The sequence below is a fragment of the Carcharhinus amblyrhynchos genome, chromosome 30, assembly GCF_965287045.1.
Source record: "Carcharhinus amblyrhynchos chromosome 30, sCarAmb.v2.hapA, whole genome shotgun sequence".
Taxonomy (NCBI): domain Eukaryota; kingdom Metazoa; phylum Chordata; class Chondrichthyes; order Carcharhiniformes; family Carcharhinidae; genus Carcharhinus; species Carcharhinus amblyrhynchos.
The window spans coordinates 28681426-28708885 of record NC_137353.1 but is presented as its reverse complement, the minus strand read 5'-3'; the positions used below and the strand labels follow the sequence as shown (position 1 = coordinate 28708885).

The 27460-nt window shown below is 42.5% G+C and overlaps 1 protein-coding gene across 4 annotated transcripts in view; it reads right to left on the bottom strand.

The window, feature by feature from the left end:
- The window catches only part of disp3 (dispatched RND transporter family member 3), a 501267-nt gene that overhangs the window by 100585 nt on the left and 373222 nt on the right, over positions 1 to 27460 (bottom strand). For all 4 annotated transcript variants that reach the window (XM_080214968.1, XM_080214970.1, XM_080214971.1 and 1 more), the window contains one exon: positions 23214 to 23375. In XM_080214968.1, coding sequence (XP_080071094.1) covers positions 23214 to 23375 — 162 coding nt within the window. The remainder of the gene's footprint in view (positions 1 to 23213; positions 23376 to 27460) is intronic.

Sequence of the window (27460 nt, the reverse complement as noted above, 5' to 3'; positions counted from 1 at the left end):
AACACACTACAGAGACAACACACACACACAGAAGCAAAAGGGGCATAGTCAATGACATCCTCACAGGGATAAATGCCGGATCCAGCGTGGTTAACTCAATTAACATCCAGGGACTCAATAATAAGATACAACTTGTTGAAGGGAGTGCTGAAAGATATCCTGCAACGGTCACTAGCCCAACAAGCCGAGCAGGCTCTTTTGGGGCAGAGGGGTGCCCATACTCAACCAGGTGGAATCACAATATTAGAAACACATGCCCGTACCATTAACTGCCTTTTCGATAGAGAGAGAGCAAAAACACTGCCCGGGTACAACAGCTGTGCCATGAGTACGGTCAGTGGATGATAGGTCAATTAAGGCATAATTTGGACCAGGTACACAGGGGGGAGGTGCCCGACTGGATTGACAGCACCCGGCTAGCACAACTCGCAGATCAGAAGGCCGAACCTTGAAAGGAATGACACGGGTATATCCAGTGATCCCCGACTGCGAGGTTAGCGAGAGTATGGGAATAGGGATGGTCCTATTGATTCCAATAGTTACACCAGACTCGGGACCATTCCCTATCTTCCAGATTGAAAACATTGGTGTTGTTAGAGGCAATACCTCCCTCCGCTACCGTATAACTGAAGTTACGGCCATCTCAAGGCATGGCATGATGTTCAGTACCTCCCTCTCAGGATGTAAACAAAGGGGAGAGATAACCATCTGCCCTCACCCACTGAGACAAGGACAGGCAGTGGAATGCGGGTTTAACAAAACGCAGGCTGTACCCTAGAAATTACATCCACCGATCCACACTTTGCCCGGGCAGGATATGGAGGACGAGGTAGGTATGGTGTAGCCACAACAAGAACATCCTTCATATGCAACGGCCTGACATGCCCAATCCCCAGCCCAAACTTCTGCTTCACCCCTCGCCGACCGGTCACTATTGGCCAGGTCCACATCACCAACATCCGAAGTAGACAGACCCTGACACTAAATGCCACAGACCCATTGAGAGACGACCTGAAATATTACCGAGAGCCAGAACAGGCTCCAATCCCACACTTAGCAGAAGTACTGAGAGAGCTCTGTCTCAAAGTGGGACACTCTGTTCGATTATACCACCAGTTACAATCACACGTCAAAACCCTAGAGCATGACACAGAGTCAGCCTTACAGAGCCAGACATGGGTTCAGAGGGTGTGGGACTGGGGTCTAAGTGTAGACATTCACCCCTGGATCTGGATAATCTCGCACATACTGGTTGCCATCCAACTCATATTGGCAATATCCTGGGGGGTCATAATGTGCTGTACATACCGCCATCGCCAGAAAACCAAAAACTCAGAGGGAACTAATCAGAATGATTGGCAATATGGGACAACTAACAAATCGGGAAGACTTCTCCCACATACACCTAATTTGACAAACTCGGGGCTCCCCTAAACTGTATGACTGCAGCGTGCAAATGCAGGGAGCACCGGACATAAAATTTGTTAAGAAAATCGGTCTGAGGGAGGCGGAAAAAGCCCGCTCCCGACCGACAGGGGGGAACTGTTATCGGACAACAAATTTTATGAAATTGGGCACACAAAATGGAAGCAAACTAAAGTTATCCTCAGAGCCTTCCACTAAAATCACAAAGTAACAGACACTGATCAGTAGGCAAGAGCATGCTTTTAGAATGCAAATGAGGGCTAGCACGTAAGGGAAATTGGACAGGATGGCACCTACAGGAACTAATTTAAAGAACACATCCCCACCCCATCAAAATCAGCACCTCTAAACCAGTCAAACAACCCATGGAGACACCTACGATTAACACAGTTAAGGAAACATCCCTGGCCCCTCAAAACTCTTGAGATCAATAACACACCTATGGTTCAAACCCCAGAGATTCCAGACCATTGATAACCAACCAGATAAAAACGATTAACACACACTTAAAACAATTGCTCCAACACTCAAAAACATAAAAACAGGATGGCTGAAGTCAAATACTGTAAATAAAGGATTAGCATTTAAAACACGAAGTTCAGGTATAACTATAGCCTGTTGTGGGGGAGTCTTTAGAACACTTTTGGGACAGTCCGATTGTATGACCTGACTGTGCTTCTCCGATGACGTAAAAAAAAATAAAGCTGTGCCGTTATTAAACTTCACCCTGAGTCCATAGTGGTTGTTTCGCCTATTCGCGCTAACAGTCCCCAATGATTCCACACAGAAAATTTTCCATTTGTTTTTTGAGGCATTCCATCTTCTCCACTATGTTTTCCAGGGTGCCTCTATGTTACAACAGCCAATCCTCAGCAGTGTCCACCCTTCTCGTGGGTCCTAACACTCCAGAGCTGCTAGCCCTGAGGTGAAAGCATTTTGAGCCCACCTGCACCCTTAATAGAACAGTGAGCATGGAAGTGGCTAATTAGCTGGCCACTTTTGAAACTTTTGCTGGTCTTGTTCTTGGCAAATGTAGACTTGGAACCAATGATGGAGCCCTAAGCTCATGGGAAAATTCTGCCCCAATATTTTGAAGATTAAGAAAACACATTTGTGGAGGGACTTCTTAAGTGCAGGATTGACATGATTGTAGGCTCTGCCATTAATAAGAGGCAAAGGCAAAAGAACACACAAGGGATTAGAAGTTTCTTATCGCTCACTTAACTGGCCTATAAACCAGCAGTGTAATGAAAGCATGCCCCCCACTCCAAACAAAGGGCATGAGGATACCTAAAATTAGATCTTCAACCCAATTTTACTGATACAGGTGAGCTGCTGGCTCCTGCTATGCCTCTGCAGGCTGCTTACACAAATAAATTAATATCACCCAAAGCCTAAGTCCCAGTTGGTGGCTAGGTGGGCTGAGAGGAGGGGGATTGAGGGATTACAGAGATTGGCAATACAGACATACTCCAGAGGAACCATGTGAGTCTTGATATCTGCCAGGGATCTATGTACACACTTGGCATACTCCCAGGGATCCATGGAATTGTGAACATGCTCCCAGGGATCTATCAGATACAGATTCTTCTGATGCCTTTTACTAACTACTGAAACTTCCTGTTAAGACACTGAAAGAAAAGCACTTACCATTACAATAAAAGAGCTTTTCAAAAAAAACTTGTTTCCAGTTACAGAAATAGCCTGTCAATATGCCAACATATAGACTAAAAATTGATTAGAGAGAAATCTCAAGACACAGAGATGCTGCATGTATATTTGACAGGAATTCTGATGACTCCTGGAATCTGGAGACTCCAGTCTGAAATTCTATGACTTTGATCCTCCTCTTAAAAAACATCAGCTACCCATATTTTGCAATCCCTCTGATGCACTAAATTTATTTTCCTTTGTTGCAGCTTCTCACATTTACTTCACTGGGGTATTCTCAGCAAACTGAAAAGTATTAAAACTGCAGGACGGGCAGCAGAAGGTGACAAATTCTCATGCGGTGTTCCATACAAAAACACTAAAAAAATTCCCATCTCTGGTCTGCTGCATCAGCATCATGTTGATGAAATTGGTATTACTTTTTAAAATCTTTAATAAAAAGAAAACCGTAAAAAGTCCAATATCTTCCACTGTGTTAAGGAAATTATATTTTTGCATGCTTGACCACATCATAAAACCTGGTCTGGTTTCATCAATCCCCCAGGGATGTAGTCCTGGAAAGAACAGTTCCAATGACAGAGAAAGATGCGCTATGATTTGTTTTATTTAGCACACTTTTTATTCTATTTCAATTCTCCCTTGGACTCTTTCTGCAGTTATTGGATATACTTTACTGTGCAAATTATTTGCATATAATAAAAGGAAAGATTGAGGTGACATATGCTGCTCATCATTCACTCAACTGGCTTTGCCATACTTTATTATGTATAAATCTGGGTTGCAGTGAGTCAAGGAGGCAGCTTCACTTTCAGATGCTGAACTTAATCAAAGGTCTGAAAGCACCAGAGCTGATAGCTATGCTAAAATCACGCTTGCACAGTCTCAACAACATGCATAACAAACACAAATAGAATGCAGGAGAAAATAATCAAATGTACAGTGCAACCCACGGTAGGATTGATTCTACTGCTCATGCACACAAATTTTGAAAGTGTGCAGTATAATAAACTAGTAACATATGTTAAAGCATTTATAGAATTCATTCATCATCTATTTTAATACATATTAGTATCAGCTTAGCCCACTGAAGCACTTTTGACCCTAGGCCAGGAGATTGTAGGCTGACACTGCAATGCAACATGTTATCAGTGTTGGCTGTATTATTAAAAGGTGACACATTTGATGATGAGATGCCAAACAAAGGTTCTTCAGTTGGAATTAAGAAATCCCATAACATCTCATTAAAGCGCAAGAAGCTGTTCAGGTTCAGTGAAGAGAAAAATTTAGCCTATTGGTGAGTCATCCCACATTCACTGATTTTGGAACCTTGCTTTGCAAACTTCCTACATCATTTGCATAACAAATATTGGGTGGGATTCTCCAATCTCATTAGTGTCTGCCCCAATACAAGTGGGAATGGAGAATTTGGCTCACTGGTTTCAGCCAAAACTCCATTCACTTTCAATGAACTGGAGAATTCCAGCCATGCATGAGGACGGTTGACTTGACTTCAAAAGTAAGAGGGTGATTTTCCCATCCCAGCCCAGCCCTCTGCCTTGATCTCCCAGTGCCAGATTTCTGGCACCATCAGCTCCATGCCAGAAATAGTTGTAGAGCTGTACTAGGTATTCAATCAATCATTTACATATAATTTAAATTTTAATCATGGGCCCAGGACTGAAGTCTCTGGGCCCACTAGCTTCTACCTGTAATTCACTCCAGTGATTCACTCAGTGTTGCACTCCAGCAGGGTTTACTTTGCCTCCCTACAAATGGGGAGCTAGCAGGCCTACTCCACTGGAATGAAGGGGAAGCAATCAGGGGCCCCAAGAGGTTTGGGTGCTGGGGGTGCCTCTGGGTATTGACATCTGGTCGTGCTAGCCTAGGCTCCCTGGCACTGCCCAAGGGACATCTTGATACTGCCCATTGGGCATTGGAAAGTGCTAAGGGGCAGGGCGATCGGTGGGTCTCGCTGCCATTCTGTAGTCAGGATCGAATGGGGAGGGAGGGAGGCTAGTAATCCAAGCTGGCCATCGGGGTGGGCAACCTGCTGCAGGGGGTGGGTGGGAAAAAAAAATCAGGTCTGCGAGGGTTCGAGGTTAGGCCCAGGCATACTTGAGGGGTCAGTGTCTGGGCTGCAGGGGTGGGGGGGGGGCAGCAATGCAGAGGTTGTTGGGGGGGATGCTGGCCAACAATCAGGAGGCTGACAGAAAAGGGTCACTACTCACGTGCTGATCTCAGTGCTGACAGATTGGTGCACGCATGGTGGCCCATTCAGCACTACGCTGCCAGCCTCTCCAGCGGAAATAGATCCCACCACCTGATTTCTAATGTGATTCATGCTAGTGCACTCTGCAGTGCACAGAATGTGGGAGATTCTTCTCTAAACTCCCACTGAAAAAAACTAGCATGATTTACTCCAGTTCTCACGTGAACTCGACACACAGAATTGTTTTAGGAGAATCATCCCCCAATATTTTGGCTGTGAAGCACTTCAGGATATCCTGTAGGGCATTTTATAAATGCAAGTCCTCTTATATTAAGGAGGTTAATTCTTTCAATCAAAGTGCTGCCATCAGAATTTCAAAATAACGTTTTGCACAGTGCAGTTTCAGGGGCTTCCTCTAATAGTTATAAAGGATCAACTCTTTTTCTGGAAATCTCACTTTTTTCCTAATTGCTTCTTCTGAAGATGCTGGTTTTTCCCCAGACCTAGTTCCACAGGTACCAGTTGCACGTACAAGCTCAAACACTCAATGCAAGTTGCCAATGTGAGCGTAACAGTGCTCCTGTCCTTGTCCAATACTGCGACACACGCAATTTCCAATAGGGGTCACAATGATTAGCAGTGGAAACTCCAACTGGCATTTCACCACTACTCCCCAAGGACATTGCAATAAATTGTACTTAAATAGCCACCCTCGCTTGGGCCAATAAAGTCAAAGTCCAGCGATTAATCCTTACTGGTATGGCTCAGTTCCACACTCAAAACACCACAGGGAGGAGGTGCTTTCTATGTAGGTCTCCGTGCACTAGACACATAGAAACATAGAAACTAGAAGCAGGAGTAGGCCATTTGGCCCTTCGAGCCTGCTCTGCCATTCATTTTGACCAGAGCTGATCGTCAAATTCAATACCCTGGTTCCGCTTTCCTCCATATCTATTAACCCCTTCAACTCTAAGAGCTGCATCTAATTTCTACTTGAAATCACACAATGTTTTGGTCTCAACTACTTTCTGCAGCAGTGAATTCCACAGATCCACCATTCTCTGGGTGAAGAAATTTCTCCTCACCTCAGTCTTAAAAAGTTTACCCCTTATTGTCAAATTATGACTCCCAACTCTGGAGGGATAGTGAAAAAAACACCGACAGGGCTAAGGCCACATAGAAAATAATTATTGTTTAATGTCCAGAATACAGAAGCAAAGCTCAATGATGTATTCTTTAACAGAGGTGGGTATGCTGAACTGATGCTAGATTATTTACTTTTCCAGTAAATTTGGCTTCCACAATGGGATAGGCACATAGAGATGAATCAGCCTTGCAGGCGATGGTACAAAAGTTCCAGTCGAAAGATTGTAGATGGGGGCCAAGTATTCAGTCTGCATAGACCCACTTTTCTGTACTGCTGCTAAGTAGATGGAGAAATGGCAGATTGAGGTTTCTTAGAACCATAAGGCAATATTACTCTTCCACCAGTTAGGGGGTCGTGTCTCAACTCGTACCTCTTCATTATCACTTTGACAAAAGGTTTGTATCCCTTTGTCTGGGTCCTGAGATAGTTAATGTTCCAACAATTAAGTCTTATAGGGAGTTTGTAGGGTCCTTTTCCCTAGCATAAATCCTGTTCCAGGCCTGGCTTATGAAACGCAAATTACCTTTGTATAGTTATCATTGCAATGTGTCTCTGCAGCTCATTGCATGCCACTAAGGTCTACCATATTAGTTCTTATTGTTTGAGGGTAATAGACAGACACAGCTTTCGCCATTTTAAAGTGACCTTTATCCTACTTTTAAAATTTTAGAAATCAGCCATGAGGATACATGTATATTTAATAAAAATACAAAGTCTGAGGGCTTAGCTCCCTGAAATTTCCAACAAGTTACTCAAAATAGATGTGTTACTTTGAACCTCATTTTCTGTTGACATTTACAAGTGGAAACATTTCTTCATTATTACAAACTAATTCAACGTAAGTATTTCAGACAGAGATGAAACACAAGACTAATTTAGTAAATGGAAAGGCAGACTTGCTATTGTGAAGTGGCAATCATTTCAGCAACCATTTAACAGCACTTTTAAAACATAATGGGGAAGCTCTCAAAAAGATAGAAGATGCATTAGCTATAGAAAAATCTGACAGTTGTATGATGTGATATGATTACTACATTTATTACATATGAGCAATGTGATGCAACCTATTCCAGTACAAGGATGGCATGTTCAAGCTTGCGTGGTCACCAGCAATGTGCGTGTATATATCTAAACCAGAGCTGATCAATCCCAACCAACTGGTGATAAATTTTGATTTCCGGTCACCTGCACCCTGAATAGGATAATACATTTAGTGTCATTCAGATATATATTAATAATATCTGTACAGGACACATTCTGTAATGCACTGTCATGTATCATCTCCCTTGTACAAGTTAAAGCAGCAGTTTCTGAATTTCAGGTTGAGATCCAATTTCATGGTTGGTTGGCTTTGACTTGTGCCATTTTAGTACATTGGTTGCAATTGTGTTTTGAGATTAAAAGCTCAAGCTGGGGTTAACAGCAAAGGCACTGATAGATCCTAAACCAGGCTTATTCAGACAAAACAATCAAATGCAACAAAAGCCCAGTCAGGGGCAAATAGTTTGACTTTTTCCTCCTTATTTTGTCTTTTGTTTGAACATTACTGGACTGTACAATGGTGACTGCAGAAAGACACATTTCTTTCTGAAGATTGCAGATGTAAAGTGCGCTGCAGACAAACAAACGTGTTGGCAATCTCCTGCCTTTATTTTGGGTACAGATTCTCATCCTCTAAAGCTAAACAGAAGGCTGACCATTCTTTGCCAAAGTCCTGGGTATTATGGCAAAAACAACTACTTGCTTAAATTTTAAAAAATAATGATTTTTCCACCTCGCTGCACATGGCGCAGATCGCGCTGATCCTGGAAAATAGCATGCGAGCATAAAAATTGGCTTCACGCCGAGGGCCAAAAGGTTTGCAATCATCCAATTCCTTGAATGGCGCAAACCAGTTTGCGATTAGCATATCCAAAGTCACATTTAAATATGCATAGCCTGTTTGACTCCCAGTGCATGGATCTTCCAGCCTTTGGGTGCAGCATGTAAATGGCAAGAATCACTACTGGCCATGTGGGTGAAGCACGTGGGTGGTCTGGGGCATGACCGGGCAGTACCCATCAGGCTGTGTTCACTTGGCAATGCTCAGACACCCTAGCAGAGGCCAGCAGATAATCCAGCAGTGCCAGCTCGTCACTGCCAATGTGCCAGGAGCAGGTTGGGGGTTCAGTGGGGGGTATGGTGAGGGATATCAAGGGTCAGGCAAGGGAACACATCAGGAGGGCCCTGATGCTGGTAACCTATCTCAGGGAACAAGTGGAGGGAACATGCTGTGATGAGGGAGGTCGCAATGTCCATAGAGGCAGGGAGACAGTCTTCCAGTGCACTCGGAGATCAGGAAACCCCTGCAAAATGATGCCAAGTGTTCGGAAGCTGGGCTCACTGGCGTGGTTAGGCCCTCCAGGCTAACTCACCACTCCCTGAAGAAATGTGGGATGATTGCACGGAGAGCATCTGAGAAACTGGCATGGATCGCTCTGTTATTCTCGCTGTTGTGACACATAAACTGGAATTTTCCGGCTATTCACGCTCTGCTACTGCGAGCAAGGTTGGAGAATTTGATGCTTGGCCAAATCTCCATTCACTGCAGCGGGACCAGAGAATCCTGTTGGTGTGAATGGCCGGAAAGTTTCATCCTTAAATCTTTTGGGGGGAAATTCCACCCCTTGTTTAGTTTCAATATGTTCCATTGTCTGGAGCTGTAATGGTTTGTTTTGGCAGCAAAGCCCATCATGCTTGACTGAGTTTCAAAAGCTGCTGAAGCACTTAATGCAGAAGGGGCTTTGTTCACATTACTGTTCAGAAGACAGATCATGGCGTGATTGAAAGTTTAAGAGGCCATAGGATTACCTGCCTTTTATGTAGTTTCTCAATAGATGCTTGTTTATTTTCATAACTTAATCAGGTAAGCCAGGATCTTCTTAAATAGCACAGCAGGCTCAAAGGAAGTAACGGCCTCCTCCAGCTCCTTTTTGTGCCACCTATAGGTATTTAACATTTTTTCAACAGGACTGGTGTTTTGTTTCTGTGCAGTATGGATGGTAGCATGTTTGAGTAACAGTACATCAAATTGTTAGAGATTTAGTTCTTTTCAAATCCATTTCAAAGGCATCTTATTGTCATTACACGACTCAAGGTCTGTTCATGGTGGAAACTGGGTGACTGGCTAAGGAGGATACATAAGGGTACTGGGGGACAAGGGGGTATGAGGTGTCATGGCGGAGGCGTGATGGTACCACATGGAAGTTGCATGAATATATAAGGAGGCATGAAGGGATATGTGAGGGCTTGGAGAGAGAATGGGGATGGATGGAGGGTGGTGGTGTTGCGGGGGGTGTGGGGGTGTGAGATAAATTGGCTTAAGAACTATGTGGAGATCTGGACTGATGTCTTCAAGAACTGAGGCAGGCCTATTCATTTACATTCCTCAGATGCTGCCTCTGGCCTACTTAGGGAGGCAGCAGACCCAAACCTCACTGACCACATCATCAGGAGGCAACATATGGCAGGTATGGAAGGAAGTAATAGATTTGAGTTAGTGAAGTCAGGAACTGCTCCTACTCTGCTGTCCTTTCCCAGCTGGTGCATACACAGGAGACCCCAGGTTCCTTGGGACTTGGAGTTGCACAGAAAAAACAACAAAGGCCCCACAAAGTGGAAACACCAAAATGGTGTGAACATCCTGGGAGGAGTGAAGGAGACAGGGAGAGATTGAAAAAAACAGGGTGAGAAGATAGGGAAAAGTAAAAACATCAAGATTCCCAGTAAAGGAAGAAGACAGAGATAAGAAACAGGACCCTTTGAAATTAAAAGAAGGTGAAAAGGGGTTACAAGGAACTGACCTTAAGTGAGGTGGCTCGGGCGAAGTCCTAATCAAAAGAAACCCCGAAAATCAATGCTGAAGGTTGGTAACTGTGCTGTGTAGTGTTGGAGTAAGGATACAACTTTGGAGGGTAATTTTCAACTTGGCATGGCCAAAGAGTGAAATTTTGCTTGTATGTTGATGCTTGAGGGCACTTATTTTGTAATGTGGTGTGTTCAACCACAGCTTGTCATGGATGAGTGCTTGAAGTGAAGAACGGAACTTTGCTTTAGATATGGACAGAAGAAAAAAACCAAGGAGAAAAAAAGCAAAATTTATACACAGTGTAGTCACAGCTACTTGGCCATTGGATTTTCATGGACTGGTGATGCCTCTTGTCTTATCCCAGAATGCCTAATTTGCAAGAAACTCTCAAACACAGCAGTGGTACCAAGCAAGTTGAAATGCCATTTCAATACAGAAAAATTTACTCTCCAGCAAGGACATTCAGTGCCTTAGAGAACACCATGTAAAGCAAAATCAATGGAAAATGGAGTGTGTGCAAGTTTCAGATAATGCGCAGAAGGCAAGTGGCTGAGCTCATAGGTAATGACAAATCAAAGTTCTTACCTTTCTTTTTAAAAGTAGGAATGCAGATAAGCTTTGGGTAGTCGCATCAGTAGGGTTTCTATAAGGTGCCAAAAAGCTATTCATATAATTTAATAACAAACATAAAGCAAGGAGCAAAGATAGTTGATGGAAGAATTGTGGTAAAATGGGCCACATTGCAAAAGCTTAGTGGGGTAGACTAGCTTCTTGTGAGAAGAATATTCAGAAGAAGAATCTGAATACTTTCAGGAAGAACAAGTTGCATTCTACAAAAATACAACATGGAAGCAAAAAAATTACAATTGTGAAGATGAGAAAGCCCAGAAATATGATGAAAAACTGCAGTTGAATGACTTATTCAAACGGGGTAAATCACATAGATTCTGGTTGATTCTGAAATGGACTATTAGGATTGAGGTTGATATTAATGCTGCTGTATCTTTAATTCCTGAGACCATAGACCAACCAAAACTGAAGCATTTTTTTTAAAATCAGTTGATGTGATTTTAAGGCCATACACAGAGACCATGTGATTAAACGGTTAAATCATGATCAACATGGAGTAACAACAACAGAGTTGTCTCTCCATATGGTCTGGAATAATTTTCCAGCTCTATTTGGGAGCTCATGTTTGAAGATAAAGTGTAGTCAATGCACCAGTCGATGCCAAAAGAGAGCTACAACGCTTTCTGGCTAAATTCAAGCGTGCATTTGAAGAGACATGACTCCATGAAGAGAGTTCAAGTGAAACTCAAGATAAAACCCAATAGTCAACCGAACACTCTCAAAACACGGGTGGTGCCGTATGCAATTCATCTAAAGGTCGAAGAATTTGTAGGACTTGTGGTTGATGTGTTAGAGCCCACTACAATGAGTGACCAGGCTACTTTCAACGTACCGGTCATGAAACCAGATGATTCAGTTTGTATTTGTGCTGATTTTAAAACAATCACAAATCCAATATTTTGTGCTGATCAATATTTACTTTCTCTAATTGAAGATTGGTTTGCAGGGTTATCAGGTATCTAGAAGTTCAACAAGATTGATCTTTCAGAGGTGTATTTACAGAAGCATGTAGCCACTGAACCATCACTTATCACTATTACTCATAACAGTCTTTTTTGTAATAAAAGATAACCCTTTGGAATAACATCTGCACCAGCTCTATTCCAAAGATTGATGGATCAGATTTTAAGTGATCTCCCTTGTTTATAATGTAACCTGGATGACATTCTAATTAAACGTATAGTGAACAAGAGTACTTGAATAATTTAGAAGCAACGTTGGAACACCTTCAAGCACATGTTCTGAATATCAGGAAAGCAAAATGTGACTTTTTCCAGTCGACAGTTCAGTATTTAGGTCATATTATCGATATTAAAAGCCTACGTAAAGTACCTAAAGGAATGGATACTATTATAGAAGCACCATATTCAACAAACGTGACTTGACTGACGTCCTTTCTAACTTAGTTATGTTATTGAAGCCATTGTATAAATTATGTATGAAACAGTCATGGGACTGGACAACAGAATGTGAGAAAGCAGACAAGAACATCAAAGATGCTTTGCAGCAGTCTGAAGTATTACTTCATTTAAATCCATGACTGCTTGCTTGCGACGCTTCACCTTACGGAACAGAGATTACAGTTTCACATATCATGCCTTGGGAGCTTACCAATAGCTTTTGCTTCAAGTACTGGCGCTGAAACTATCTATGTTCAGTGAGAAAAATAAGCATTGAGTATACTTTTTGGCATACAAAGGTTTCACCATTATTTATATGGTTGTCATTTCACTTTATTGACTGATCATTGACCCTGAATTCTATTTTTGAGCCATATAAATCCTTACCATCTTTAGCTGCTAACCAATTGCAAAGACAGTCACTGATCTGCACACTCCTACAATATAAAGTATTGTAAATTGGAGTGTCATGCTAATGTTGATGCATTATCATGTTTAGTCCTATTGAGCAGATGCCATTAACTAGTTTTGCCAATTTTCTTTATTTTTCACTATCATTTGCCAGTGACAGCTTCTCAAGTTCAGAGACATTCCAGAAATTATTCCATGATGGATATGGTATTCAAAGGAACAATAGTTGGAATGCATCGTCCACATCCTGATTTTAAGCTATATGTGTCAAGAAAGTTTGAGTTGACCGTCCAAGCTGAGTGTCTGTTGTGGTGGAGGAATCTGAATGATAATTTCTCCTCGGCTACATGGAAGAGTTTTTCAACTACATTAAGGGCATTTTGGTTAAGTCTGGATGAAGGAATTAGTAAAATGCTACAGATTGTTAGTGATGATGGTTCACAGTTTACCTCACAAGAGTTTGAGGATTATCTCAAGTAAATGGTAATCAGCATATAAAATCTGCACCTTATCATCTATCAGCCAATGGATTAGCTCAAAGCTTCATACAATCCTTGAAGCATTATTTAAAAACTTTATGAGAGCAATGTTTGTTATTAAGTTACGTGAGTAGCTTTCTGTCATGTTATAGAAACATTACTCATGTGATTACCCAAAGTTTACCTGCATTCCTACTTTTAAAAAGATAAAGAACTTTTTTGATTTGTCATTACCTCCAGAAACTTCAGAGATAGTAGAATGTCAACGACAATCTCAAGCTGCTAGACGAGAAGTGAGAGCAAAACAATGCTCATTTCAACTAGGAGATTGAGTGTTGGTGCATAATTATGTCATGAGTGAGACATGGGTACCAGCCATAATTTTCACAAAAAACAGGTCCAATTTCTTACATGGTACAAACCGAAAATGGATTAGTTTGACAAACCTCATCTGTTCTTTTTGTTAAAACCCACAAATCCTTACACAGTTAGAACATTACATAATCCAGCCTAATTACCACCTCATCAATCCACTCTCAAACGTCAAAGTGATGAAAGGTGTCGTCAATAATGCTGATCAAGAACCTGTTCATTGATACTCAGTTTAGGTTCTGCCAGGATCATTAAACTCCAGACATTAGAGTAGCCTTGGTCCAAACATAGACTAAAAGTCGAAAACTAGAACTGAAGAGAAAGTAATTGCCCTTGACATCTAGGCAGCATTTGACCAAGTACAGACTCAAGAGGCCGTAGTCAAATTTGAAGTCAAAATGGAAATGCCACTGGTTGGAGGCATAACTAACTAAGGACCCAACGCTACAGGAGTTAATTGGCAATCTCCTCAGCCCAAATGTTTTCAGCTGTCTTCAATGATCTTGCCTCCATCCTAAGTTCAGAAGCGGGAATGCTATGGTGTACAAATACATTTGCGACTCCTCAGATAATGAGACAGTCAATGCCTGCAGCAAGTGGGTAATTAGGAGATAGTCAGAGGGTGGAGAGGGGGATGATAATGGGGTCTGCAGGTGTCCGATCCATGAGTGGAGGGTGCCCCTAGTAAGAAGGGGCTTCTAATGGATGTCTACAACTGTTCCAGCCCGAGATCAAGTTTTTTAACTCTTCCAGTCTACAACCCTGAAATATTGAGTGCCCACCAGCCTAAACATTGAAGCTTGGTAGAGAAAAGGCCCTAAGATGGCACTTAAGGGCCTTACCAAGGTCTTGGGTGAGCTTTAGCATTGCCAACTATTCCATCAACAGCATCTAGGTTACTGTGGACCAGGAACTTAACTCGACTAGCAATATAAATACTGTGACAACAGCAGATTATGGGTGGTTATTTTGTGATGAGTAACTCACCTTCTGATTCCCCTAAATCTTTTCCAACATCTACGAGGCAGTGATCAGGTATGTGACTGGATCTTCACTCATCTGGGGAATCCAACAACATGCAAGAAACTCAATACCAACCAAGATGTGACAGCTTTTTGACTGGCAGCTCGTTCACCACCACCTTAAAATTCTGATCCCTGCAGCCATGGGGTATGTAAAATTAGAGAAATGGATATGTGGCTCAAAGAATGATGTGGGAGAAGTGGGTATTAGTTTGTGGGACATTGGCATCAGTTCTGGGGAAAGAGGGGGTTGTACCATTGGGATGGCCTATATTTGGACCATGCTGGACCTGCACTCTTGTCGACCATGTAACTAGGGAAGTAGAGAGGGCTTTAAAATAAAAAGAGTGGAGGTGTGGGTTCAGTTGCTTGGAAAATTGGAAAGTTAAAAAGTAGGAGTGCAGGTTAGTGATCAGCTGGAGTGTCAATAGAAAACTACAGAAAGGTGCAGATTATATGAACATTACATTACATAAGAACATAAAAACATAAGAAATAGGAGCAGGAGTAGGCCATCTAGCCCTTCGAGCCTGCCCCGCCATTCAACAAGATCATGGATGATCTGAAGTGGATCAGTTCCACTTCCCACTTTCTCTCCATAAGCCTTAATTCCCTTGTCTATCAGAAACCTATCTACCCATGATTAAATATATTCAGCGAGGTAGCCTCCACCACTTCAATGGGCAAAGAATTCCAGAGACTCACCACCCTTTGAGTGAAGAAGTTCCTCCTCAACTCCAATCTAAACTGCCTCCCCCTTATTTTGAGGCTGTGTCCTCTAGTTCTGCTATCCTTTCTAAGCAGGAAGAATCTCTCTACCTCTACCCTATCTATCCACTTCATTATCTTATATGTCTCTATAAGATCCCCCCTCAGCCTTCTAAACTCCAATGAGTACAGACCCAGTCTATTCAACGTCTCCTCATAGGCTAACCCCCTCATCTCCGGTATCAGCCTAGTGAATCTTCTCTGCACTCCCTCCAAGACCAATATATCCTTCCGCAAATGCGGCGACCAAAACTGCACACAGTACTCCAGTTGTGGCCTCACCAGTACCCTGTAAAGTTGCAGCAAGACCTCCCTACTTCTATCCCCCTCGCTATAAAGGCCAACATTCCATTTGCCTTCTTGATCACCTGCTGTACCTGCAGACTGGGTTTTTGCGATTCGTGCACAAGGATCCCCAGGTCCCTCTGCACCGTAGCATGCTGCAGCTTTTCGCCTTTTAAATAATAATCCCTCCTGCTATTATTTCTATCAAAGTGGATAACCTCACATTTGCTAACATTATGCTCTGTCTGCCAGGTCCTCGCCCACTCACTCAGCCTATCCAGATCTGAGGCGTTTAGAGTAGCTAAGAGTAGTGGGCGAGAAGAGGATTGGGAGAGGTTTAAATGTCAACAAAGAATGACAAAGAAGTTGATAAAGAAGGGTAGGAGAAACTATGAAGCTGGGCTAGCGCTTAATATAAAAAAGGATAGCAAGAGTTTTTATAAATATATAAAAAGGAAGAGGCTGGCTAGGGTGAACGTTAGAGGATGAGAGGGGGGACTTAGTGGGAGGGGATGGGGAAATGGCTGAGGCCTTGAATAACTTTTTTGTTTCGGTCTTCACGGAGGAGGACGTGAATAATTTGCCAGGTGTTAGCGATGGAAAGGTGGTAGGACTGGAGGGTCTCAATGACATTATTGTTACTAGAGAGGCGGTGTTCGACAGACTGGAGGGACTGATTGTGGACAAGTCCCCAGGACCGGATGGAATGCATCCAAGGGTTCTGAAAGAAATGGTGGAGGTGATAGTGGATGCCTTGGTGGTTATTTTCTAAATGTCGCTGGATTCCGGGGAAGTGCCGGAAGATTGGAAAACGGCTAATGTTACGCCGTTGTTTAAGAAGGGTGCCAGGCAAAAGGCAGGGAATTATAGGCCGATTAGTTTAACGTCTGTTGTAGGTAAAATGTTAGAATCTGTCATCAAGGAGGAAATAGCGAGGCATCTTGAGGGGAATTGCTTGATAGAGCAGACGCAGCACGGTTTCGTTAAGGGGAAGTCGTGTCTGACAAATTTATTGGAGTTCTATGAGGATGTGTCTAGGGCGGTGGATAGAGGAGAGCCGGTGGATGTGGTCTTTCCTGATTTTCAGAAGGCGTTTGACAAGGTACCTCACAAGAGGTTATTGCAGAAGGTAAGGGGGCATGGAGTTGGGGGTAGGGTGTTAGTGTGGATAGAGGATTGGTTGTCAAATAGGAGGCAGAGAGTGGGGGTTAATGGGTGCTATTCGGATTGGCGGTTGGTGACTTGTGGAGTGCCCCAGGGGTCGGTGCTGGGGCCTCAGCTATTTACCATTTATACAGATGATCTGGAGGAGGGAACCGAGTGTATGGTGTCGAAATTTGCTGATGACACCAAGATTGGTGGAACGGCAAATTGTGCGGAGGGTGTGGAGAGTTTGCAGAAGGATCTAGATAGGCTGGGCAAATGGGCCAGGAACTGGCAAATGGAATTTAATGTTGGCAAGTGCGAGGTGGTCCAATTTGGTAGGAATAATGGCAGGAAGGACTATTACTTACGTGGCGAAAAACTGCAGCAGGCGACGGTGCAGAGGGACCTCGGGGTCCTTGTGCATGAGTCGCAAAAACCCAGCCTGCAGGTGCAGCAGGTGGTCAGGAAGGCTAATGGGATGCTGGCCTTCATAGCGAGGGGGATTGAATATAAAAGTAGGGAGGTTTTGCTGAGGCTGTATAGGGCACTGGTAAGGCCGCAGCTGGAGTACTGTGTGCAGTTTTGGTCGCCGCACTTATGCAAGGATATTTTGGCCTTGGAGGGAGTGCAGAGGAGGTTTACTAGGCTGATACCGGAGTTGAGGGGGTTGAGCTATGAGGAGAGGCTGAATAAATTAGGCTTGTACTCGTTAGAGTTTAGAAGAATGAGGGGAGATCTCATTGAGATATATAAGATGATGAATGGGATGGATAGGATAGAGGTGGAGAGACTCTTTCCGCTCAGAAAGGACAGTAGGACTAGGGGACACAGCCTCAAGATAAAGGGGGGGGCGGTTTAGAACGGAGTTGAGGAGGAACTTCTACACTCAAAGGGTGGTGAATCTCTGGAATTCTCTGCCCATTGAAGTGGTGGAGGCTGCCTCGCTAAATATTTTTAAGACGCGGGTTGATGGGTTTTTGATAAGCGAGGGGATTAAGGGTTATGGGGAGAGGGCGGAAATGTGGAACTGAGCCACGACAGATCAGCCATGATCTTATTGAATGGCAGGGCAGGCTTGAAGGGCTAGATGGCCTACTCCTGCTCCTATTTCTTATGTTCTTATGTTCTTTGCAGACTTTCCGCACCTTCCACGCAATTTGCTTTTCCACTCACCTTCGTGTCATCAGCAAATTTTGTTACCGTACACTCAGCCTCCTCCTCCAGATCATCTACGTCAATGGTAAACAGTTGAGGCCCCGGCACCGTACCCTGCGGCACTCCACTAGTCACCAACTGCCAACCAGAATAGCACCCATTGATTCTAACTCTCTGCTTCCTATCAGACAACCAATTGTCTATCCACGCTAACACCTTACCCCCAACTCCGTGCACCCTAACCTTTTGCAGCAACCTTTTGTGAGGCACCTTATCAAATGCCTTCTGGAAATCTAAAAACACCACATCCACCGGTTCCCCTCTGTCTACCGCACTAATCACATCCTCATAGAAATCCATTAAACACTACTTCTCCTTAACGAATCATGCTGCATCTGCTTGATCAAACCGTTCTTTTCTAGGTGCCTTGCTATTTTTTCTTTGATGACGGATTCAAGCATTTTTCCAACTACAGACATTAAACTAACCGGCCTATAATTCCCTGCCTTTTGTCTGATACCGTTTTTAAACAGCGGCATTACATTAGCCATTTTTCAATCTTCCGGCACTTCCCCGGAGTCCAGCGAATTTTGATAAATAATTACTAAGGCATCCGCTATCACCTCTGCCATTTCTTTCAGAATCCTGGGATGCATTCTATCCGGTCCTGGGGACTTGTCTACCTTCAGTCCCGTTAGTCTATCAAGCATTACCTCTCTAGTGACAGTAATCGCATTAAGGACCTCATCTCCTACCATCCTTCTATCTTTAATATCCGGCAAACTATTTGTGTCCTCTTCCGTGAAGACCGACACAAAAAACTTAGTTAAAGCCTCAGCCATTTCCTCATCGCCCACTGCTAAATCCCCCCTCTCGTCCTCCAAGGGTCCAACATTACACCAAGGACTCATACAAGAACATTGTGCGGGGAGGAAAGTACAGAAGTGATGTTAGGGGTAAGTTTTTCACTCAGAGGGTGGTGAGTGAATGGAATCGGCTGCCGTCAGTGGTGGTGGAGGCGAACTCGCTGGGGTCTTTTAAAAGACTTCTGGATGAGTATATGGGGTTTTATGGGATTGGGGGTTATAGATAGGTGTTGATGTGATCGGTGCAACTCGTGGGCCGAAGGGCCTGTTTGTGCTGTAGTGTTCTATGTTCTATTAACTAGGGGTACGGAGGGTTTAAAAAAATCAAGAGTATTTGAGGGAGTGATGGCAAAGGATAGTGAGGGGGAAACTTGATTGTCATAGTGTAGCAGTCTGGGACAGGAAATGTAAACAAAAAGATGCAACACAGAGCAAATCTAGAGTTGTAAACTACTGTAAAAAAAATCAAAGCTGAATGTACTTTATCTGACTGTGCAACCATCTGCAACATGATAGGTGAGCTGACAGCACAGATTGCATCGTAAGAGTAGGTTTCAGAGCACTGCTGAGTAGTGATATAAAGGCAGTGGATAGTGATGTAGAATCAGTTTAGGTTGAAATCGTGAATAGAAGGGGAAAGAAGACAAGAATGGGAGTAGTCTATAGCAACCTGAAATGTGATCTCTCAAGAGGTCAAAGCATAAATGGTGAAGCATCAACTGCATGTTTGAAGGGAACTGCAATTATCATGGGAGATTTTAATCTGCACATTAATTTGGACAAACCAAACTAACAACGGTAGCAGTGCTGAAGAATTTGTGCAGTGCATCAGAGATTGCTCTTTAAAGCAATACATTGTGGAATCTACCCAGGAACGGTCTGTTGTAGGTTCAATTTTGTGCAAAGAAGAGGGATCAATAAAGGATCTTGTAGTTAAGGATCCCTCTAGGGGATAGTAACCACAATATGATAGAATTCCAGGTACAGTTCAGGGTTAATGCCATAAATCCATAACCAGTGTCTTTGACTTAAATAAGGGCAATTGTAATGGTATGAGGGGGGAATTGTCTAAGGTGAACTGGGTAAACAAACTAAGTTACAGGTCATAGAATCCCTATAGTGCAGAAGGAGACCATTCAGTCCATTGAATCTGCACTGACCATAATCCCACCCAGGTCCTAATCCTGTAACCTCACATATTTAACAGTAATCGCATTAAGGACCTCATCTCCTACCATCCTTCTATCTTTAATATCCGGCAAACTATTTGTGTCCTCTTCCGTGAAGACCGACACAAAAAACTTAGTTAAAGCCTCAGCCATTTCCTCATCGCCCACTGCTAAATCCCCCCTCTCGTCCTCCAAGGGTCCAACATTACACCAAGGACTCATACAAGAACATTAACTAGGGGTACGGAGGGTTTAAAAAAATCAAGAGTATTTGAGGGAAAGAAAATTCTGCTAAATTCTGGAGGGTGCCAGAAGATTGGAAAACAGCCAATGTGGTGCCCTTCTTCAAAAAGGGAGAAGGGCTGAAGGCAGGGAGTTATAAGCCAGGTAGTTTAACATCTATTATTGGCAAGATGCTGGAGTCAATAATCAAAGAGGAAAAACTAATCATTTAGGAAAGATGAATAAAGTTAAACTTAAGCAACATGGTTTTATGAAAGGTGAATCACATTTGACAAATCTGCTTGAACTGAGGATGTGATAGCGAGAGTAGATGGAGGCGAACCTGTAGATGTAGTGTATTTAAATTGCCAAAACGCATTTGACAAGGTGCCACATAGGAGGCTAGTGCATAAAATAAAATACCATGGAAATGGAGAAAGTGTGTTAGAATGGATTGAAAACTAGCTGTCACATAGAAAACAGAGTTGGAATAAATGGGTCCTTTTCAGAGTGGAAAGATGTAACTAGTGGAGTATCACAGGGATCAGTTTTTGGCCTGCAATTGTTCACTATTTACATTAATGAGCTAGAGAAGCTTTCTAAATTTGCCGATGATACAAAGATAGATGGAAGGACATGTTGTAATGATGACATTGAGAGTTGGCAACACGATATAGATAGATTGGGTGACTGGGCTAAAACCTGCTAGGTGGAGTTTAATGTGGGGAAATGTGAGCTCCTATAGTTTGGTAGGAAGAATCAAAAAACAGATTATCTAAATGGAGAGACACTACAGGTGAGTGACGTATAAAGGTATCTAGGTGTTCCAGTGTATGAATCACAAAAACCTAACAGGCAGATCTAACAAGTAATTAAGGTGTCAAATGTATTTTGATCTTTATTGCAAAAGGATTGGATTTAAAAACAGGGAGGTTTTGTTGCAATTGTACAGAGTGTTGGTGAGATCTCACCACAAATATTGTGTACTCCTTATCTTAAAAAGGATAGAGTAACATTGGAAGTAGTGCAAAGGAGATTCACCAGGTTCATTCCTAGGATGAGAGGGTTGTCCTAACAATAGAAACTAAATAGTCTGGGTCTATATTCCTTGAAGTTTAGAAAAGTGAGGGGTGACCTTATTCAGACGGGGTAGATGGTGAGATGTTTTCACTAGTGGGAAGTCTGGAACAAGGGGGCATAGCTACAAGATAAAGGGCCATTCCCTTAATGGGCGGTGGATGTGGTTCTCGATTTTCAAAAGGCATTTGATAAGGTGCCGCACAAAAGGTTGCTTCAGAAGGTAGGGGGCACGGAGTTGGGGGTAAGGTGTTAGCGTGGATAGAGGATTGGTTGTCTAATAGGAGGCAGACAGTTGGTATCAATGGGTGCTATTCTGATTGGCGGTTGGTGACTAGTGGAGTGCTGCGGGGATCAGTGCTGGGGCCTCAGCTATTTACCATTTATATAGATGATCTGGAGGAGGGGGCTGAGTGTAGGGTAACGAAATTTGCTGATGACACGAAGATGAGTGGAAAAGCAAATTGTGCGGAGGGTGTGGAAAGTCTGCAGAGGGATCTGGATAGGCTGAGCGAGTGGGCGAGGACCTGGCAGATGGAGTACAATGTTAGCAAGTGTGAGGTTATCCACTTTGGCAGAAATAATAGTAGGAGGGATTACTATTTAAAGGGCTAAAAGCTGCAGCATGCTACAGTGCAGATGGACCTGGGGGTCCTTGTGCATGAGTCGCAAAAACCCAGTCTGCAGGTGCAGCAGGTGATCAAGAAGGTGAATGGGATGCTGGCCTTTATAGCGAGGGGGATAGAATATAAAAGCAGGGAGGTCTTGCTGCAACTGTACAGGGCATTGGTGAGGCCGCAGCTGGAGTACTGTGTGCAGTTTTGGTCGCTGCACTTGCACAAGGATATTTTGGCCTTGGAGGGAGTGCAGAGGAGGTTCACTAGGCTGATACTGGAGATGAGGGGGTTAGACTATGAAGAGAGACTGAATAGACTGGGTCTGTACTCGTTGGAGTTGAGAAGGATGAGGGAGGATCTTATAGAGACATATAAGATAATGAAAGGGATGGATAGGGTAGAGGTAGAGAGATTCTTCCCGCTCAGAAAGGACAGCAGGACTAGAGGGCACAGCCTCAAGATAAGGGGGGTGCAGTTTAGAATGGAGTTGAGGAGGAACTTCTTCACTCAAAGGGTGGTGAATCTCTGGAATTCTCTGCCCGTTGAAGTGGTGGGCTACCTCACTAAATATATTTAAGTCACGGGTAGGTAGGTTTTTGACAGACAAGGGAATTAAGGGTTATGGGGAGAAAGCGGGAAAGTGGAACTGATCCACTTCAGATCAGCCATGATCTTATTGAATGGTGGGGCAGGCTCGAAGGGCTGGATGGCCTACTCCTGCTCCTATTTCTTACGTTCTTATGTTCTTAAAACTAAGGCACGTAAAAATTTCTTCTCACAGAGGATGGTGAATCGCAGGAATTCTCTGCCCAAAGAGTAGTGGAGGCTGAATCATTAAAAGTATTTAAAGTAGAGGTGGATAAATACCTGATAGATTGAGGGATAGAGGGAAAATAGAGTTGAGGTTAGCACAGATGCACCACCAGACCCTTCAACCTGACCTGCCATTTAATTCTATTTCTTGTGTTGTGCTGCTGCTTTTGTGTGCACCATCTACAAGACGCAGTGCAGCAACTCTCCAAGGCATCCCTGACACCACCTTCTAAATCTGTGACCTCTACCTCTTAGAAGAACAAGGACATGCGCAGGCACATGGGAAAACCATCTCCTCTACGTCACACATTGTACTGACTGTAAAACATTTCACCATTCTTTCACTGTCACCAGCAACAGTTCAAGACAGCTCAAACACCACTCTCAAATGCAATTAGAGATAGGAAATAAATGCTGGCCTTATCAGCAACATCCACATCCATGAAATACACTGTTGGTTAGTAATGGATCCATGACCTTACCCGAGCATGTGACACAGGAAATGCCCTCTGCACTGAGGTTATACTTGAGGTCGAGCAAGACCTGAATATTAGTATCAGGGCTGAAGAGCAGAGGTGTTCTGCTGGCTGCTCGTAGTTGGATTGCAAATCCTATGGATATTACCAGGGTGATAATGTAAAGGCCTGAAAGGATGAAACATAAAACAGATCAACAAAGAAATGTGTCTTTTTACTTAGAAAATAGTCAGTTTCATTTTTTAAAAAGTCATGTTTTCCATATGTAAGAGTGTAAATTAACTGATCCCACCGATCTGATGAGGAGCTGAGCTTGAGCAAAAGATGGGGGAATTGATATTGTGTCATCACTCCATCCCTAAACTCTGCTGCATTTTTGGAATTGGTGAATTTAGTATATTGTTTTGAAAATGAATGTCTTGAAATTACACATTTTATTAAGGCATTTTCACAGTGGATTAAAAAAAATACAATCTCAAAGTAAGAATCAGGGCATTCAGAAGTGAAATCAAGAAACACTAGATCCCTGTATCTTCCACTGGAGTGGCAATTCAGTCAGATTGCCACTTCATCCATAATTACTTACCCTGAAATCCAGCTGCTTTTACCTTGCCCAACATTTCCACACAAGTCAGGAAAAATCTGTGTGGTGCATGAGAGGGGGAGTAAGTACAATAGTTATCCAGAAACTAAAAGTGATTTTAATTCTAACTTTTTCTGAGTGACTATTACTGTAAACCAGCAGGAACCATCTAAAGTTTGCAACCTCAATTGCAGTCCTTACCTGGGAACCTTCAGGAGTGGAGTTTGGTGGTATAGGGGTGTGTCCACTGTACATCTTTAAAGTGCCCCTAGTTATGCTACCATGGAAATTAGAAGTTACAGGCCAAAGCTTGTAGAATTCTCCTCCCCAACAGGCTGTTAGTTCTGGCCTTTTGTAACTTTCAAGACTGAGATCAATAGGTTATTAATTGGGGAAGGATGTGAAAGGGATATAGAGCAAAGATAGATAAGTAGGGTTGAAATGCAGATCAGATATTATCTAATTGAATAGCAGAACAGGTTTGAATTATCCACTTAGGTTCCTATGTTTATATCAATATGAATCTATTAGTTTATACATTTTTCAAGGACCATTCATGACATGGAAATTTGCAATCTAACCTGTCAATGTTTACATGATAATTATAGAATTTTAAACTCAAGGCAAAGAGTTTAGGTTTACAGTATGTTGCTATCAGTCCATATGCAACATTTACACATATGGGAAAAAGTAATATTATCCCATTGATTCCCAAAATTGATGCTTTCCTACAATTTTGCAGAGAGACCCAAGCTAAGTTGGATGAAAAATGTATACAAATTGTGGAGATGACTGGCTGCCAGAATTTAGTCTTCTAGGAAGCAATTCTGTCTAGTTGAATTGCTTGACAATACCTGGGCTACCTACTTGACAATACTTGGACTACCACTCAATTCAATATCGGACCCTGGGAGCCAGTTGCCTCCATCCCTCAAAACTGCAACCATATTCTGTTTATTATGGTGGTTGAGCGAAATGGCAATTCTTTGGGTCCAGTATGTTCCAGCTGTATTACACATAGGCCTAGACGGTTAGCATTAAATGATTTCTCTACAAGAATCAACTAGCTGATGAATCTTGACATCCCATAATGTCAAATATATTAAACAGCAGTACTTAACCTGCAGCCCTTATTTTATTCTGAAAAGTCTCCTATAATCTTTTCAAAGATTTTAGGTTTTATCTTTTGCATACACTGAAATTTCATTAACCCTTGAAATATACACTGAAGAGGAATTAAAAAAATCCAGTAATGTCTTGAATATTGAAGAATATTGTCTTGTACATTGAAGATTCATTAGAGAACAACATTGACATCTGAAAAACTTTCAATTGAGATATCCTTGGCCAGTTGAGAACACAAGCAAACAGCAGCAGAAGTGCAAATTGGATCGATCACTGAGGGAAACAAAAAGCTTCTTCAACCAATGGTGCAATTATCCTTTAATTGCTTCTAGCCATGTGTGAAATCCATCACAGGTGAAAGAGAGGAGAAATTATACCTTTCACACCCACAGAGACAAAAGGGACAGTGACTGATCCCACACTCCAAGTTCCACTAGAGCTGGTAGTTCTTTCCCAGACTTGTGTTTGCTTCAAGTGTGGTTTCCCAGGTAGGAGTAGTGAATTTACCCAAATGTCATATTTTTCAAATGGAATGAAATTCAAAAAGAAATCATAAATCAACTAACTGTGAAGAGTTGATTCAACAGAAGAATACTGAAATAATAAAAGAAGCAATTTCTGTTCCCACTGTGCACAGCAGACATGCATGAAGCTTCAGTGTGTTTATTTTCAGATGATCAAACAAAAATAATGAAAGAAAATTCCCCCAATAAATCCCATGAACTGAATTGTTAAGTAGAAATAGAAAACTCTGTTGTGGATCATAAGTTTCAAAACCATCATAAAATTATCTTTGTTAATATTCCAAACTCTGTATTATGCACACTCTCTGTTCCACGAAGAAATTAAAACAGCTTGAAGAAACATAGCTTTGATAATTAATTCTGAGAGCCAGTGATCTATCAGTTGCATGAAGCAATGGAAAAATTCTGCAATTTTAAAAGATAAAAGTTGAATAGAGGAAATTATCAGTAATGGCAGTGACCAGATCAATTCTGGAAAATCAGGCACCCCTACCATACTCCCTAATACACTTATAACTGTGTGGCCAAATTCCCCCCCAATTCAATTTTCAAGTTTGCTGACGACCACTGTAGTGGGTCATTTCTCAAACAATGACAATATGGAGTACAGGAATGAGATAGAGAATCTGGTGAAGTGGTACGGTGACAATAATCCCTCCCTCAATGTCAACAAAATAAAGGAGATTGTCATCGACTTCAGGAAGAGTAATGGAGAACTACCATGCCCCTGTCAACATCAACGGGGAAGGAGTAGAAATGGTCGACAGCTTCAAAGTTTTAGGTGTCGAGATCACCAACAACCTGTTCTGGTCCCCCCATGCCGACAGTATAATTAAGAAAGCCCACCAAACCTCTACTTTCTCAGAAGACGAAGGAAATTTGGCGTGTCAGCTATGACTTTCACCAACTTTTACAGATGTACCATAGAAAGCATTCTTTCTGGTTGTATCACAGCTTGGTATAGCTCCTGCACGGCCCAAGACCGCAAGAAACTACAAAAGGTTGTGAATGTAGCCCAATCTATCATGCAAGCCAGCCTTCCATCCATTGACTCTGTCTACACTTCCTGCTGCCTTGGCAAAGCAGACAGCATAATTAAAGACCCCACGCATCCTGGACATTCTTTCTTCCACCTTCTTCTGTCGGGAAAAAGAAGTCTGAAGTCACATACCAACTGACTCAAGAACGGTTTCTTCCCTGCTGCCATGAGACTTTTGAATGCATCTACCCTGCATTAAGTTGATTTTTTTCTACATCCCAGCTATGACTGTAACACTACATTCTGCACTCCCTCGTTTCCTTCTCTATAAATGGTATATTTTGTCTGTATAGCGCACAAGAAACAATACTTTTCACTGTATACAAATATATGTGACGATAATAAATCTAATCAAATAGTGCTTTAGCATTTCGTGACAGGTGGTTCCTGGCCACTGCCCTTGCTGTGGCTCTCATCGCTGCTCCCATAAATCCAACAGACACAGACATGAATTGATTTGGCAGACAACTGGTTTAGCCATTCATCACCAGATCCGACAGGATCATAGAGTAATGTCAGGACCTAATGCATTCTTATCTATCTATTCATAGTCATGTAATGACTATCATTGTTTCTTTCCCCACTCTCACATCTGTTACCTCTGGTGTTCCAATGATCCTTTAGCCCTTTCTTATTTCTCATCTACATACTGCCCCTAAATAATGTCATCCAAAAACACCATTAGTTTCTATCAGTATGTCTGTGGTAAACCAATTCTACTTTACCCCTACCTTACTGGAACATTCTAAACTACTGGACTGCTTATCTAACATCCAATATCAGATAACCAGACATTTCTTCCAATTTAATATTGGAAAGACTGAAGCCACAGTCTTTGGTCCGCACTCCAAACTTTGCTTTGTCACTACAGATTCCACCCCCTTTTCGCACTGTAATCTCTGTAAATTGAAATAATCTAAAACTGCTAATTTCCACCAACTGCTAGTGTTCACTGACCTACACTAACACCCAGTTAAATAGG